The sequence below is a fragment of the Sphaeramia orbicularis genome, chromosome 12 (assembly GCF_902148855.1).
Source record: "Sphaeramia orbicularis chromosome 12, fSphaOr1.1, whole genome shotgun sequence".
NCBI classification, from domain to species: Eukaryota; Metazoa; Chordata; class Actinopteri; order Kurtiformes; family Apogonidae; genus Sphaeramia; species Sphaeramia orbicularis.
Window position 1 is genome coordinate 25040176 of NC_043968.1, and position 17674 is coordinate 25057849.

General features: G+C 37.8%; 1 protein-coding gene across 2 annotated transcripts; it reads left to right on the top strand.

Annotated features, from left to right (window-relative positions):
* The first annotated feature begins 930 nt into the window (after nucleotides 1–930).
* pik3cg (phosphatidylinositol-4,5-bisphosphate 3-kinase, catalytic subunit gamma) lies at nucleotides 931–17139 on the top strand. Of its 2 annotated transcripts, none has more exons than XM_030150795.1 (24): nucleotides 931–1110; nucleotides 3203–3425; nucleotides 3683–3854; nucleotides 3955–4217; nucleotides 4312–4398; nucleotides 6045–6145; nucleotides 6256–6425; nucleotides 6514–6701; nucleotides 6807–6914; nucleotides 7008–7095; nucleotides 7665–8097; nucleotides 9885–9983; nucleotides 10076–10211; nucleotides 11449–11514; nucleotides 11881–12024; nucleotides 12986–13067; nucleotides 13210–13313; nucleotides 13526–13672; nucleotides 13760–13850; nucleotides 13957–14087; nucleotides 14781–14892; nucleotides 15023–15180; nucleotides 15495–15576; nucleotides 16031–17139. In XM_030150795.1, the coding sequence occupies exons 2-24, from the start codon at nucleotides 3210–3212 to the stop codon at nucleotides 16228–16230; spliced, it is 3378 nt and encodes a 1125-aa protein (XP_030006655.1). In that variant the 5' UTR covers nucleotides 931–1110; nucleotides 3203–3209; the 3' UTR covers nucleotides 16231–17139. The 2 variants fall into 2 exon arrangements, with proteins under 2 accessions (XP_030006655.1, XP_030006656.1); XM_030150796.1 differs by having other exon boundaries at nucleotides 3207–3425.
* The last annotated feature ends 535 nt before the right edge of the window (nucleotides 17140–17674 follow it).

Below are 17674 nucleotides of genomic sequence, written 5' to 3' on the forward strand. Positions count from 1 at the left end.
GAAGAGTATATATAAACATGTCACCGCTTTTATATAGTTCGTATTTTTGAAATATTCCCAGAAGCTCTTGAAGTTTACTTATGGGAGTTTTTGTAATCCCAAGCTTTAGCTGAAGTTTGAGAGCATATGATACTTTTTTTTTTTTTTTTTTTTGCGTAGACACAGTAGTTAAACCTGTGAATAAGTTAAATGAATATATTAAATACTAACAATGCCCTATATATCCATACACAGCACAAAGCACCTTAAAACAGGTGTTTATCGCCCTCAAGTGGACAAAATGAGTAACTCTGACACGATTTATGTATGCCTAATGAAAACTATTACACTGTCGCTGAAACAATTAACAAATATTCAAATCAATATTAGTTTAATGAAAGTATTTTAACATTGGGAGAAGTGTGGTCCTTTGTGTTTCCTGGGCATATTGTGATCCTAGAAATAAACTGCATCAACCGGTACTGCAGTTAGATATGATTAGATTACATATCCGGTTAACGTTTTCCAAAATAAAACAACTTTACTGTCAAATTGTGGCAGTAACACGAAGAAACATAACTTTAAAACAGGATAACAATTATAGTTTTCGTGTGGTCACACTTGTATACCATAATTATATATTCTTAAATGTAAAGTTTTAACTAGATTGCTCAAGTTGTCTGTATTTATTGACATTTACCACCTGAATCTGAGTCTATCTCACTGGCAGATTCTTTAGAAACAAACATAATATTCAAGTGTAATCTACATATTCAACGTAATGAATTGTTAATTGTAGATACTGTGCACAAAGAAACGCAACAACTATAATGAATCTGCTCTTAAATATAAAAGTAAAAAAATAAATAAATAAATAAATAAAATAAGCGTTAGCGTCATATTTTGAAAGGTCAAACCGGAAGTTGTACTCTTCTTCGTTTTGAGAAAAGTTTGCCGACGGATTTGACAACTTTCCTGTCTGAGTCAAAGTGGAGTGTTTCCTTAATCCACACTTTGTTCACAACCTTCAGAGCATTTTCACTGTGTCCTGTGGTCTTTTTATGCTGCATAAATGCCGGCCCTTTCCTCCAAATCTCCCGGTTTCGATGCCTTCTCCGTCCGCGTTCATTGGTGAGTTATAAAAGTGTTTGTGTTAGTGTTTTACTGACGCAGCCTCTCCTTCCGACCTCTGCTGTACCGTTACATCCACTAGTTCCGCTATGTGTCTGGATAAACTTACAGTCTGATTTTTCCATGTTATTGCTAATTTTCACCAGCAGTTTGAGGGTTAATGTGTTTTTAACAGTCGCCTAAAAACAACTTAATGCTGTTTTGAGTTGCAAACGTGCTGAGTTGAGTTTTGCTTCCTGCTTTTTGACACTTCCTCTGCTGTTTTGAAAGAAGCAGAAGGGAAACTCCAGCTTTTTATTCATGATTTACACATTAGCAACGGGCATGACAGTAAATATTTTTTTCAGCCTTGTTGCCTTGAAGGGAAGGAAATGGTCCACTTTTCCATTTTTTAAAAAGATATTTTGGGAGGCAGACAAATTCTCAGTAAAAAACAAAAACAAAACATTTTTTTTTCCCATAAAGACCCAGTGCTACTTTTGTGGCAGTTCCCAAATATTTTTTTCCCTCTATATTTAACTTTTTTAAAGTGATTTATCACCATTTATTATGACATTATCCTCTGTGTTGTGTGTTTTTTCAGTGAACATAATGCATTTTCCTACATTTCATTTCAAGCTCAGAGTAAAGTTGAGGAAACTGAAGAAAAAGTGACTTTTTCAGCACAATCTACCATTAACTGAACATAAACCAAGTGTTTCCATCCACTGTCACTGATCCAATTCCATGGGTTTTATCGGTGAACCAGTGTTGTAGAAGAACAGTAAATATTTTTTTCAGCCTTGTTGCCTTGAAGGGAAGGAAATGGTCCACTTTTCCATTTTTTAAAAAAATATTTTGGGAGGCAGACAAATTCTCAGTAAAAAAACAAAAAACAAAAACAAAACATTTTTTACCCATAAAGACCCAGTGCTACTTTCGTGGCAGTTCCCAAATATTTTTTTCCCTCTATATTTAACTTGTTTAAAGTGACTTATCACCATTTATTATGACATTATCCTCAGTGTTTTGTGTTTTTTCGGTGAACATAATACATTTTCCTACATTTCATTTCAAGCTCAGAGTAGAGTTGAGGAAACTGAAGAAAAAGTGACTTTTTCAGCATAATCTACCATTAACTGAACGTAAACCAAGTGTTTCCATCCACTGTCATCGATCCAACTCCATGGGTTTTATCGGTGAATCAGTATTGTAGAAGATGAAGGTGTTTCCGAGGTAACTGTGCAGCCTCTCAACATCCAAATGGGTCATATCTGATGACCATGGTTGATGGTTTTGGTCATCAGTGGCTGTTTGGGTCTTTATGGGTTAACCGATATTTAATAAGGAGAAAATCTGGTTTAAAACTAATACTTTGACAAGCATAGTTCCCATCAGAATGACTCTATATATCACTGCCATAACAGTAGATTATGTTATATTTGAATTATTTGCTCATTTTTACCAGGAAACATAATTTGATTACTCACACAAGGCCATTGTAAAGCTGTTTCCTTGTGACTGTAGTGATAGGAAAATTAGAACATAGAAAATAGTTGTTACTGGGTATGGATAGTCAATGTGTAAATTAATACCTAGTTGATTGGTCATAAATGACTGATGTATACTACTTAAGAAAAAATAGCACACTTTTTTAGTAGTATTAGAGGTAGTGGAAAGTCAACATTTGCTGTAGCTGTAAAATATTCAGGGTTTTCTTGTGTACAAATGTGAGGCAAAAATCTAGCAAAGGACCTATGAAATCTTTGCTTTATTTAAATTTAGTTGTTTTTAAATTTGTGATAATGAAAACCTGATCTTGTCAATACCAAAAACAAAACACCCATAAATACATATGTGTAATGTTTAAAAAAAAACTAAAACAGAAACAACTAACATGTCATGCTGAAGGTCTGTTATATTGGATTTCTATGAAAAATCACAAAAAATCACAGGTTAAAGTTGGTGTACTAATTATTTCCTACAATGTGTTTATTCTGTCTCTTGATCAATGCACACTGGACTCCAAATCTCATCCAGTGGCTGACCTCTGACCCCCTCCTTCTGTTTCTGATGACTCTTTTTTTTCCTTTTTAAAATTGTCATCCTCAAGCTAGGCGATGGACAGGGAGCAGCAAATCCAGCTGAGCGACGAAGAGCCCGTAGTCCTGCGAGAAGAGAACCGGAGGAGGAGAAGAAAGAAGGCCATTACCTCGTCGTCCTGCACTTCCATGGATCAGATTGCGGTTGAGTTTGTTCTGCCCACTGCAGCACGGGGAGGAAACAGTCCTGACACTCTGCAGCTGGAGGTTGCTGGAAACTGGACTGTAGAGCAGGTCACCTAGTTTACTGAACTGCTGTTTATTTAGTGAATAGATGTTTTTGATTGGCTGCTCTTTTCCTGCTGTAACTCAGTAATGATTGAGTCATATTAAGATACTATACTTACATGCTTTGTTTGAAATTTGGTTGGAATAATTATACAGAATATTTTATGATGGCTTTATTCAAGAACACCGATGTATCTCACTTGTGTGTTATGAATGACTGCAGCTTTAAAGTTTACATTTGTGATGCGTTCTTTAATTTTCAGGTTAAAGCTCAGGTGTGGATGAAGGCAGTGACTTCAAATCTTTGTCCTGACTTTTACCAGCGGTTTTCTCCTGACCACTGCATCCTGCTCTATCAGAAAAAAGGCAATGTGTGTGAGATCTATGACAAACATCAGGTCTTCCAGACACTGGATTGCATTCGCTACTGGAGAGGTAGATTACAGATAATAACAAACCTATTTCTGCCTAATAGAGGAAAAGGCTCTATTCTTGTTTTGTGATGATATATGACAGATCTGTTGTGTTTTAAAAGCCCTGAAGAAGGATGTAGGGCGGATCCAGCTGGTACCACGCCCACAGCCATCAGACGAGTCCCTGCAGTACCAACGTTATCTGAACTACCTGATTGGATATGACGTAACTGACGTCAGCAACGTGCATGACGATGAGCTTGAGTTCACTCGGAGGAAGCTGCTGACACAGCGACGAATTGAGCTGTCTGACCGTGACCCAAAGCTCTACTCCATGGACCCCTGGGTGACCCGCAAGCCACTGCCTGAACACCTGCTGAGCAAGGTAATTCATCTTTTTGGAGACATTTCTGTCTGTTTGTCAGGTGATAGAAGCTGACAGATGTGTGTGTCTCTGTCTTCATGTCTTCTTCTGTCAGGTCTGTAATGGTTTCATCCTGGTGGTGATCCACATCAGCACAGCCAGCCAGACCATCAAGGTCTCCATCGATGACACACCAGCACAGGTCTGTGTGCTGTAGGGATAGATGCATGTACTTTTTCTAGCCTGGTACTGTTATCAATTACACTGGTCTACAAGTAAAATGCTTCCAGGATGAAAGTAGTGAAATTTTACCACGTGTGAGTCAGCAGTAAAGAAAAATCAAATCAAAAATGGGTTGGCTGAAGTTTCCAAGATACAGTCTGGGGTCAAAATGTGAAATTCGAGAATTAACTCAAAAGGAATATTTGTCTCAGAGCTACCAGATCTACTTTGAAACACTGTGTGCACATTACAATGCATTCACTTTACAGGTTCTATCTATTGGAACATTTATAAATCTATTGTATAAATGTACATAAACCAATATATATGTGTAATATATATTGTGTTCAGTCAGACCTCAGTTGCAGAGAAAAACTCACTGAATCAAATAGTCAGATGGTTCAGTCACCTGATTGGTGAATCCCAGTCTTGTCCCACCTCCTTGTACACTAAACAGGTACAGAGGATGGCTTCATCAATTCTTAATAATGACTCCCATCCTTTACAGAGTGAATTTCAGCTCCTTTCCTCTGGACGGAGGTTTTTAGTCCCTAGGTGCAGGACACAGCGTTATAAAAACAGCTTTGTTCCTGTCGCCATCACTGAGCTCAATAAGAAATAGTGACACTGCACTTTATTTACTTATTTAGTTATTTATCCAATTTCTTCGCTGTATTTATTATTATTGTGACTTCTAATTTTTAAATTTTATGTTCTTATCCTGGTTTTTATCCCAGAGACTGTTTTTATCTTCTTGAGGTTTTTATTGTGTTTTATTGCATCTTGTTTTTATTTATTTGATCTTCTTTATTTATTTTATCCTTTTACTTATCCGTGCTGCTATAGTGATGAATGGTGGAACACTGAGCGTTTTTTGTCTTGACACTCGATCAAGTACCTGCCTAACAGGTTCAGTGTGTGTTTTGTTGTAATGCCAAATGCAATCACTTCTGTCTGCTAAACAAATTTACCCACGGGTATTAATAAAGTAACCTTGAACCTTATAATAACGCTTCATCATATACCTTGAAAACATCAGAAAACCAGCACTTTTGTCATTTGTTTTTCAATTAATCTTATTAAAATACGTAACATTTAGCACATTTAATCTCTGAAGCAGATAATTAAAAAAAATTGTAGACCAGTGTTTTCAGTAATAAAGACTGATATGTGAAACCGATACATATTTGCAGTAAAAGTGAAACTCTTGTGGTCCAAAAAATGCTAAACATTATTGAACTTCCTTTAATCACCCAAATAATATACACTTCAGTCATTTTTCTACAGTATTTGTTGTTACTTTTCATTATTTAGATTTTCATTTACGTGACTGGATTATAAGAAGTAGTAAACAAACGTTCTCTGATTTCAGTGTGGAATTAGGCTCCTGTATGTGATGCTAGGTGATGTGTAACTCATCAGATGTTGCTGTGGGTGTGACATTGACACCATAGTGCAGAGACTACAGACAAACAGAAGCCCTGAATCAGAGCCAAAGTAACACATTTTTGAATACATTAATTTTATTGGATATTCGATCTGATAATCAGTCTGTCTCTATCATCTGTGCTCATGTATTTGCCGCTCTTTGTTCTGTAACTGCAGCTTTACTTTTTTCTTGCTCAGGTATTGTCCAGTTTTTTTACTAAAACCGCAAATAAAAGAGTTCTGTTGGGTATCCCTGAAAACACTGGTGAAAAAGACTTTGTTCTACGTGTATGTGGCAGGTACAGTATTTTCAATTCTTAAAGTTTTCTGCCATCAGTGGAGCTATGTAATGGAACTTTTGTAAGTAACTCATCTTTCAGAGTAGCTTTATTCGTGTGTGTTAACCCAGAGAGGAGTATCTTTATGGAGATAAACCTCTGCAGAACTTCAACTGGATCCGTCAGTGTCTGAAGAATGGTGATGAGATTCATCTGGTTCTGGAGACACCATCTGATCCTGAAGCAGATCTGGTCCAAAAGGAGGACTGGGCACAAGTTGATGATTGCACTGGAGTGGCAGGTATCAGTCCAGACCGACAAAGAATCAGCAACTCACAATATGATCATTCAAAGGGGTTTATGTTAGGGCTAAATATTTTCTTCATCAGGTACCCATGAACAGCTGACCATTGACGAGAAGGACCATGAACGAGTGTTTACCATTTCGATGTGGGACTGTAACAGGAAGTTCAGAGTTAAGGTGCTTGGTATTGACATACCATCTCTACCCAAAGTCCCAGAACTGGTTGTGTTCATCGAGGCCAGTATCTTCCACGGCCAGCAGCTGTTAGCCCAGGTAACCCCATCAAACACAGCCAGAATGGCCATGCATTATATTATACTTCCATTTTTCAGCAGCATGTTATGGTTAGAGAATTTAACACATCCTTTACTGTGTCAGGAAAGAACAACTTCAAAAACATTCAATGAAGAAGTGCTGTGGAACTGTTGGTTGGAGTTTAACATAAAGATCAGAGACCTGCCTAAAGGGGCACGGCTGAACCTCCAGGTAAACTCGAGTCACTAAATGATTGAGTTCTTTTGTGATGAAATTGTAAACTGTTGCACACACTTACAGGTTCACATTGTTATTCCCACCCAGGTAGTCTGTGGAAAGCAAGTGCAGACACCAAACTCTAAGGGAGGCTCCTCTTACCCAGATAGCCCAGCAGGAGGAGGCAGCCATGATGGTGAGGCCACTTCACATAAGATAAGATGAGATGAGATAAGATAAGATAAAATAAAATAAGATAAAATATGCCTTTATTAGTCCCACAAGGGGAAATTCCAGGTTTACAGCAGCAAAGCACAAAAGCACACAAGAGCAAAAGAAGTGCAAAATCAAAAATAAAGACAAATCAAACTAGAAGCACTCGGAGAGTGCAGACCTCCGCCAAGGCTGATCAGTGGCCCCCCCCGTGGGCCCCCCCACCCCCGATCACCACCAAAATGTAATCATTTCTTCCTTATCCCATTTCCAACAAACCCTGAAAATTTCATCCAAATCTGTCCATAACTTTTTGAGTTATGTTGCACACTAACGGACAGACAAACAAACAAACCCTGGCAAAAACATAACCTCCTTGGCGGAGGTAAAAATAAAAAAATTTATATGCCATTTACAGCTGTGCACATGCTGACAGTGCCACAGGTTGGATAGGAATACGGTTTATTGCTCTGATTATTGCACAGCTCAACCAGTTTCCAGTCATGTTTTTGGCCTGCACAGTGAGCCTCATTCCAGTCTGCTGTCTTTCAGGAAAGACCAAAAGTCGTCTCCTGTACTACGTCAACCTGCTGCTCATCGACCATCGCTCTCTGCTTCGCCAGGGCGAATTCATCCTCCACATGTGGAAGATGCCAGAGAAGAGTGAAGAGAGCAGCAGCAGCAGCATCAACGCAGACAAGCTCACCTCGGCAACCAACCCAGACAAAGCCTCCTCCATGGCCATCACCATTTTATTGGATAAATACTGCTACCCTGTGGTGCTGCCCAAGAGCCGAGATGTGTGCAGGGACGGTGGGACTTGGGGTGAGGAAGCTGAAGGCGGGGAGCGAGGACAGAGAGAGATGCCGAACCACTTGAAGAAACAGTTTGAGGCCATTGTAGCTACTGACCCCCTGCACCCACTGAGCCCTGAGGACAAGGAGCTGCTGTGGCATTTCAGGCATGAGTGTATGCGTCACCCAAGGTATCTTTGTTCTCATGAATCTGGATTACAGAGTATTTTTTATTTTTTTAAACATCTTTTTCTTGATTTTATGAAGAATACAAAACATCAATGTGCAATGCGACAATTGAACAGATTCTCCTAAAAGAAAACAAAATAATTCCATCCTACCCTCCCCTTTCTGGTACACTTCCCCAGCACGTAACAAAATCAACAATGAGACAAACAAGGTATACATAGATAATATTTAAACAAAAATATAAATAAATAAAATAAAATATTCTATAAAGTGACCGTAGTATATAGTGTTACATTCATTTAATCAATCAGCAGCTCAGTCTGGTGTCAATGTAATTTGTGTGCCCTTAATTAGGACAAAAAATGGGTTCCAAATCTTATTAAACTTTCCTGACTGTCCACGGATCAACAGCTTAATTTTTTCAAGTTTAAAAAAAATTGTAAGACGTCCTTTAGCCATTGTGTATATGTGGGAGGTAGAATAGATTTCCATTTTAGTAGAATTGGCCTTCGGACAAGAAGGGTAACAAAGGCTATGGTGTCTTTTTGTGAGGAGGAGAGGCTGAGTGGGGGCAGCGGAACCCTCAAAACAGCTTTATCTATGTGATTGTAGATAAAGTGGAGAAAATTTCTTGCCAATATTTAGACAGATGTGGGCATTGCCAAAACCTATGAATATAATTAGCTGGGGTTTGATGAAAGTGATCGCAAGTTGGTGACACATTCTTGAACATTTGGATTACAGAGTGTTTTAGACTATATACAGAGTATAGACCTCTCATAATTATTACATAATCCCCTGATCACAATTATTTAAACTAACTACCATTATTTTACATGTTACTATTCATCTGTATCTTTCATCTTTCCATATCATTTTCCATGATTTGAGCTTTGGCTTGCACTCTTGAAATTACATAGTTCCGTTGTACCCTCTCATTCCTGATGGCTCTAACTGCAGATGCACAGCAGCCTCAGAACATGCCTGCTCCTACCTACTGTGATACACCATAGAAATGATTAGGATTACACATGATGAGGATTAGGAGAAGTCAGGGTCAGGGTCTTGTACTAAAGTGGATCTGATGTAGTCTTCAAGGCTGCATCTGCACCCTTCTCCCTTCTTTGACAATGATGTAATCACTCTTTAGTGAAGAAGTCATCAACATTTATCTATGTTGCAGTGCTCAATGCTTATTACTGGCAATTGTTAAGCTTGTACCATGATAATGGCATGATTTAACAGAAATTATTTGTAGAATTGAAATTAGTAAATGAAACCCAATAACTTGAACGAATGAATGAGTTGTTTATTTTGGTTTGTGCATTAATTGTTGCATATAATACAATAATTATAATAAACATAAAAACCAAAAAAGAAATAGATTAGAGGCAAAAGATTATTTTTTGCCAAGCCTTTTCCCCTGATCCACTATTTACATTAAATTAAATGTGTACAGCATCAAGCACTCTCATTATAACAAAAGAATCAACAATAACAAAAACATATATGTCATCTCAACTTAATATTCCTAGTCCTTAGTCCATTCAAAAATCTAAAGACCTCTGAAATTATAATTACTCCCTCTTAATTTAAAGAAATCTTGAATGCTATTTGGAATAATATTATTTTTTACTTTATAAATAATCTCTAATATTGTAATATAAGCAATATCCTGCAATTTTAGGCTTTTAAGTTGAATAAATTAATTATTAGATGCTTCAAAATATCATACTTTATTCATTATTCTTAACAGTATGTCCACTGTTGGCTGTCTGTTTTTCCTCAGAGCCTATCCAAAGCTGCTGGGCTCAGTCCGATGGGGCAAACAAGATGATGTTTTAGCAACACACCGTCTGTTGGAGCGCAGCAGTGCGTGGGACAGCAGGTAGAGTCAAGTGACTCTTGTACTGCTGTGTATTTGTACCATCTTTAGTGGGTTCAGTGTCCCATCACCTGTTTTCACGTACTCTCCTTCAGTGGTCTGGATGTTGGTCTGGCCATGCAGCTGCTGGACTGTCACTACTCAGATGCTCAGGTTCGCTCAATGGCGGTCAGGAAGCTGGAAACCCTGGAGGATGATGATGTGCTCAGATACCTTCTACAGCTTGTACAGGTGTGTCTTTTATTCCTCCCAGTTGATTTCCTTAACATTTTTATTATGTTTTCCTCTCCCAGTTCAGTTCTTTTTCCTTCTCATTCACATTGCTAGCCTCGTTAACATCTGATTGTTACTGCCCACTGTATCAATGCCCCAACGTTTGTCTCACAGGAGAAATAATTATACAAGATACACTCACAGTAACACAATTTCACAAGTTCATGAAGACAGACATCAGCAGACAGATACATGCATGTTTGTCGTCTGGTTTCCATAGTTGTGAGGTCAGCTTTTGCATGAGTCATATCAGTTCACAGCTGAGGCCAACAAAAGGGCTTTTGGAGGGATATGAAAATGACTCCTACCTCTTTTCGCTGTTATGCTTTCATGGCTGCACCCAATGCATTTACAAGTGTTATACTGATTTGATTGGTACCATTTTGTACAGGAATATGCAAAACACTATTCCATATGCATATTTTATTTCTGCAGTGAGAAAAACACTCACACTGTATAGACACATCACCTACACTTGACATTGTAATTAATCATTGCTTATTAACGTGAGCTCATATTTACATGTTTAGTTCAGTATCAAGTGAAATGTTTTTTTTTTCAAAGACAGAAAGCAATTGATGTTATTTATCATATACAGATAACTGCAGTCCTTTGCACCTCAACAGACCAAATAATACATTATGAAAGTAAAATACATACAGTAAATGGATATGGATTGAGGCAGGATTGGAAATATACTGTATAATTGTGACATCCAACCCGTCTCTATCTCTGACCTGTTGAACCACTTTCAGATTCCTTCAGCTGATGGTTACGTTCCATTCATGCATGTAATTCAACAGTGAAGTCTCTGTTTTTACTGTACACTCTTCACTGCCACTTCACTTTTCAGCCCTGAAACATGACTGTATAGCCTCTGAACTCAATCTGTTACAGACTCACTGTGAAGTTGTAAGTCTATAAGGCTTTCATTCAGTATTTTCTGCTGTAAGATATTTCATGCTCTATGTTGTAAAGTCTTTTCTCAACTGTATGTGTTCTTTTTATTCTCCAGATATTTGTCTTTCTTTTTTAAGAAAGCTTATTTTCAACTTATGAGGTGTTAAAGCCATTATATACTCTATACTATAATCCAAAAACACAATACTGTTCTTACGTGACAACAATATAGTTTCTTTTGAAAGCATCTGCACTCTCTTTATATCTGAATATTGTTGGTGTGTGTGTCCTGCAGGCGGTCAAGTTTGAGCCTTACCATGACAGTGCACTGGTTAGATTCCTGTTAAAGAGAGCTCTGAGGGTAAGCAGGACCTGCATTTGTGTGCCCTTTTTTTGTACATAAGAAGTATACAGGGGTGTGATTCTTCTGGACAAATCCGGAAATCTGGCTTTTCCAACCTGAAAATGAGGCTGTCGAGAATCATGCAAATCCATTTTTTTTTTTTTTTTTTTTGGGGTGGGGTGGGGTGTTGCATAATGACCACTCACAGGTACCTCTGATTATTGTCTTCATGTCACCACTGAGCCTTCAATCATTGCGGAAGATTATCTGATATGTTCTAAGAATTTTGGACGAGTAGGTGCGCCGTATATTTTCCTACTTTTTTGTCCTTTGCCAATCACTCATATATATTCATCTTGTGTTTCCTTTGTTTTCTCTCTCTAGAGTAAGCGTATAGGTCATTTTCTCTTCTGGTTCCTGCGCAGTGAGATCGCCCAGTCCATGCATTACCAGCAGAGATATGCTGTCTTGCTGGAGGCCTACCTCAGAGGGTGTGGTGAGGCCATGCTGCAGGACTTCAGGAAACAGGTGAGTAGAATATCATGCAACACATGGTTCTTATAAAGTGTGTGGAGCCGATAAATTAACCCTTAAAGACCCAAACAGCCACTAGCAACCAAAAACATCCACTAATGTAAACAGATTAATACCTGTTGATCCACTTATTCTATCAATACATGTAAATAATTGGTGTAAAATACAGTTTGTCATCTTTTCGTGGTCATCAGATATGACCCATTTGGATGTTCAGAGGCTCCATAGTTACCGTGATAATGATAATGTTTAATGTGATAATGTTTAAGTCCAAGCTGAAAACGGCTCTGTTTAACTAACGTGGGAACACCGTCATCTTCTACAACATTGATTTACCAGTAAAACCCATGACGTTTGATAAATGACAGTGGATGGACACACTGGGTTTTATGCTAGGTTAATGAAATATTTTGCTTAAAAAAATGACCTTTCTCTGCAGTTTTAACTGATTCTGATAGTATAACATTTAATTTTAAACTGAGCTTTAATAAACATCTACACAATCAGTAAATTTAATGTAGGAAAATACCTGATTTTCACTGAAAAAATGCCAAAAAAAAGGATAATATTATAATAAATGGCGATAAATCACTTAAAAAAAGGTTAAATAGAGAGAAAAATTCATCTTGGAACTGCCATAAAAGCAGAACTGGGTCTTTATGAGTTAAAAAGCAATTGAATAACACATACATCACAGTCTAAACACTGATTAAGTGAAGATTCTTTGGACTATGATGCTTCAGTGATACTGGATAGCATTAAAATAAGTAAGTTGGTTGCGGCGCAGTTGGTTGTGCTGCCTCCTGAGCCAACTGAATCGAAATGTAATTTTTGATGTAAAATCTGGAATGACAAAGTTTGTCTATGTCTGTCTATGTCTATGTGTAGATGTAAGATTGGAGCCATGTGTCCTTCAGTTACTTTCAGTCAGATGAGCATTATGCCTGTGTTTCAGGTGGAGATGACTGAGGCTCTGCAGAAAGTCACCCGTGAGATAAAGGCCATGTCTGCAGACAAGTATGATGTCACTGCACAAGGTGGGGAGGAGAAATTATAGTGCTGTGATACTGTAGCTGCTGTTGTTCATCAGACAGCAACCACTTTGCAGTACGTGTATTCTATTTATTATGGTTTAATGACGTGGTAGTGAATCAAATGCTGTGTGTTGTGTGTGGTCAGTGGTGTTTCAGTTGCGTCAGAAGCTGGAGACTCTGCAGTTGTCTGGTCTGCCGGAGAGTTTCAGAGTCCCTTATGATCCAGGACTCCGAGCTGGAACCTTGCTGGTGAGGGATTAACACATACTTAGCGTCAGAATCAGAGGATAAAGCCACACACACATACTTACACTTGGATAAGCAGATTATAGTATATGATTCAGAAAGTGACCAGGCTATGCTATATTCTATTCTTTTCTTTTTTTTTTTTTTTTACCAGAAGTAGAAATGGCCATATCGTTTCATTTCCTCATGTTCATTTCTCATCTGTCTATGTACAGATAGAGCAGTGTAAAGTCATGGCCTCTAAGAAGAAGCCCCTGTGGCTGCAGTTTAAAAGGGCCGACCCCAGCACCCTCTCTAAAGACCCCATTGGCATCATCTTCAAAGATGGTGATGACCTCAGGCAGGATATGCTCATCCTGCAGGTGCGTGACAACAGAGTCTTTGAACAGGGAAATAAACAGGTATTCTTATTGTAACCTTTTCAGTAGTTTCCTGTTGTGTCTCCCTAGATTTTACTGATCATGGAGTCCATCTGGGAGACTGAATCACTGGATCTCTGTCTGTTACCATACGGCTGCATCTCCACTGGCAACAGGATAGGTTAGTTATACAAATGGACAGATGTGGAAAACAAATAAATTTTAATATTATGCCCATATCTGTAATATTTGATACATGCAGTTTTTTTTTCATTTCATTATTGTAGGTATGATTGAGATTGTAAAGGATGCCACTACTATTGCTAACATCCAGCAGAGTGTTGTGGGAAGTACTGGAGCTTTTAAAGATGAGATCCTTTATCAGTGGCTCCGAGATAAATGTGTCAGTGAGGACAAGGTAGGAGAACAACCAGTTCCAAGGCATAAAATTCAGTGTATCAGATGATAGGAATGTGGTTAGTTATGTGATTATAGCGTTTGTCTGGTTTTGTAGGGAAACGGTTTTAATTGTGTCCATCCATTCAAACATGTGATTCTGTTAATTCATTTCAGTGTAGTTCTTAGAACAAAAGTTTATTATAGACACAATGTGGTGATGTTTTATCTTCAGCTGCTGCTCTGTTAATGAGCCTCACAGGAAGTTTCAGTGTGACAGACAGGAAGGAAGCAAACCACAGGATTTTTCCTGTCTCAGCACTCATATACACACTACTTTTAGCCATGACACCTGCACCATTACCATCTGTGTCTTGCTTTGTCATTGTGATTTTTCAGAGCTGTATGTTGTAATACTGTGTACATTTAGGCATATAAGTGATTGCACTCTCTCATATCTCAATATCTTTCCTAAATTCTGTTCAAGAACCTTGTTTATTTACTCCTTCATGGGTGTTTACAGTAGATGGAGACATTTTTGGAGGGCAGTCCATGCTTTCTAGTATAAAAATCCATCAATCAAAGGTTAAGACCCCCAAGATCAATGGTGTTAGGTGATGTTTTTACTGCTATACCATGTCTTTATTGTCTTTGGAGAGAACATAGGATGGGAAGTTGTATTTTTGTGGTAAACTTTTACTTTGTAAATGTGTAGTTCCAGCAGGCTGTGGAGAGGTTTCTGTATTCCTGTGGGGGCTACTGTGTCGCTACCTACGTCCTGGGTATTGGGGATCGCCATAACGACAACATCATGATAACCGAATCAGGTCATTTTTAAAAACTTTTATTTTACGCTATTTTACTATGTTGATTTTGCTGTTCATTAAGAGAACTGTACTGTAATATATTGGTCACACTTGCAAACCACAAAAACAGCCCAACTCTTTGTTTCTGCAGGGAATCTCTTCCACATTGACTTTGGTCACATCCTGGGGAATTATAAGAGCTTCATGGGAATCAGTAAGGAGTGGGTTCCCTTTGTGCTGACACCAGACTTCCTGTATGTCATGGGAACATCGGGAAAGAAAAGCAGCCCACACTTCCAGAAATTCCAGGTGCTGAAAATGAGACTTATGAAGACTTTTACTGTGACTGATATCATGTATATCCACCCATATTTACATGTTTAACACAGCTGTTTTGTAATTTAAGTAACTGCATTTTCATAAATTAGTCAGTCTGCCTTTTATATATGTACAGAGAAATACAGTTACAACACCTTGCCTGCATTTATCTTAAGTACAGGGCAGAAATCTAAAGCCAAAAAGGGAAAAATTTAACAAACACTGTTAGCACAGCTGCTTGCTAAAAAGTTAAAGACAGAAGGCGTGTTGTATCGTGTTTTGTATTAATTCTCTCTCTGTCTTAGGATGTGTGTGTGAAGGCTTATCTTGCACTTCGGCACCACACTAACCTGCTCATCATCCTCTTCTCCATGATGCTCATGACTGGTATGACTTCTAACTCCAAACATAACATGTTTACTCAGGAATGGTTTCTCATATATACTAGTTTCTCTGTGTTGTGTGCATTTAGAGCAGAACAAAGCCAACAATTTTTAATAATTCATTTTTCAAGGGGTTTTGACAAATTAAAGGAGGTCCAACTCTAGTCTGTCTGCACTGAACAGGTTATTTATTAAAATCATCTGAGGGTCAGAGCTTTGAGTGAAATCTAGTTCCTCCGCTGTTTTGATGTAGAATTATATAAATATATATTCCCATTGTTTTGGGTCCCCTGTTCATGGTTAAGTGAATTATAGCTTTATATCAGGTTTAGATTTAGGTTTTTGTCAATTAAAAAATCATTCAAGATGAAATGTTAAAAGCTAAAATGAAAGACAGATACCGATCGATGAATGCTGATCTTGATAGTTGAAAAGAAACATATTTTGTTCAACAACAGGAATGCCACAGCTAACCAGTAAGGAGGACATTGAATACATCCGCGAGGCTCTGACTGTTGGCCGCTGTGAAGACGATGCACAGCGCCACTTACTGGACCAAATAGAGATCTGCAGGGAGAAAGGCTGGATGGTTCAGATCAACTGGTTTGTTCACCTTGTGCTCGGGATCAAGCAGGGTGTAGAGAAACGGTCCACTTAGGACTCAGAATGAGTTAGGAACAGATGACGCTTCAAAGATTGTCCCTAAGGTGTTTTGTATTTGTTTACAAATGTTGTATAGCAGGGTTCCTTATGGGTCTGAGCACTTGAAAACACACATTTTGTATTTTCATCTTAAATGTAACAAGGCTGAAGACAGTCCATCAGAACTAATTACTTAGACCACGAAGAAATTAGTGAAGAAATGAAGGATGGAAAAAGAAGAGGAATTAAATCTGTATGTATGCAGACTCAACATGAAACCATGCACAGAAACGGCACTCACTCACATAAACTGTATAGTCTGTATTTATTTTAATGTCCCATTGCGGGTCTTTGGAAAATATGGCTTGAATAAGTTTACTCTATAAGTAAAGACTTGTTCCGTTTCCTCTTCTCTCAGGCTTTTTAAAGTCAGGCTAGTTCCGCTTTCTAGTTGCTCTATTCAGAGTCATTTCCTGCTCAGGAAACACATTTTTGACGTTTCCTTTATGTTAATTGTGTTTTATATTTTATTAAAAAAATGTTTGTCCTGCTGAAGTGGAGTAGCATTAACCTTCGATGTGAAGAGGATGTGATTGATTAAACGTTGAAGTCTGTCTGAAATACTGTATTTACATTTAGCTATATTTAATATATAAAACTGGTTAAGATAATAAGTATGATAAAATACCATACAAATAAAATAGCCAGAGATTCAGCATAATGTAACATTAATTAAAGTGTTAAAATATTGGTAATGTAATTATCACTATAACATCTGAAAGTATGCACTGCTCATCCATAATTCTAAAATATATTTGCCTGTTGTTGACATTCAGCATATGCTGGCCAGTGCTTTTGTCACTTACCTCAGTGAGAGGTAAATAAATCTGTAAACACCACTTAATTTTAACATCTTTATGTAAAGCCATTATGTCTTAAACTGTTCTTTTACCACATAATATTTATAGCCTTGTAAGTTAGAGATTTTATGACATTAAAACACAGCTGGATGCACTATACAATATTATGGTTTTTCAACTGGAGCGATGTCTCCAACTTAAATAATGTTGGATGTGTTTTGAACATTTGCAGCTGATAAGTTATAGAATGGGTCCCATTGTGGTGTTATCTGTGTCATACTTTGTGCAGTACAGTGCAAAAGGTTTAGATCGCAAATAGCATTGTTTTATCAAAAGTATGATATATTTTTATGTATGTACATATTGCTCAGCTTCTGTAACAAAATACAACTGAAATGTGGAACGGCATTAAAAAACAAGAATTTTAGAAAAAAGAAGACTGAGAAGAAGACCTTCCTTTGTATTTAACAACTTGAACTCTTCTGCACAGACAATATGAGAATTACTGAACTAATCTCCCAGTGTTTTACACCAGGTTTCGTTCACCACATGTCCAAAGTTTCTTAATGTTTGGACTATTTTTGACATGAGACAGAGATT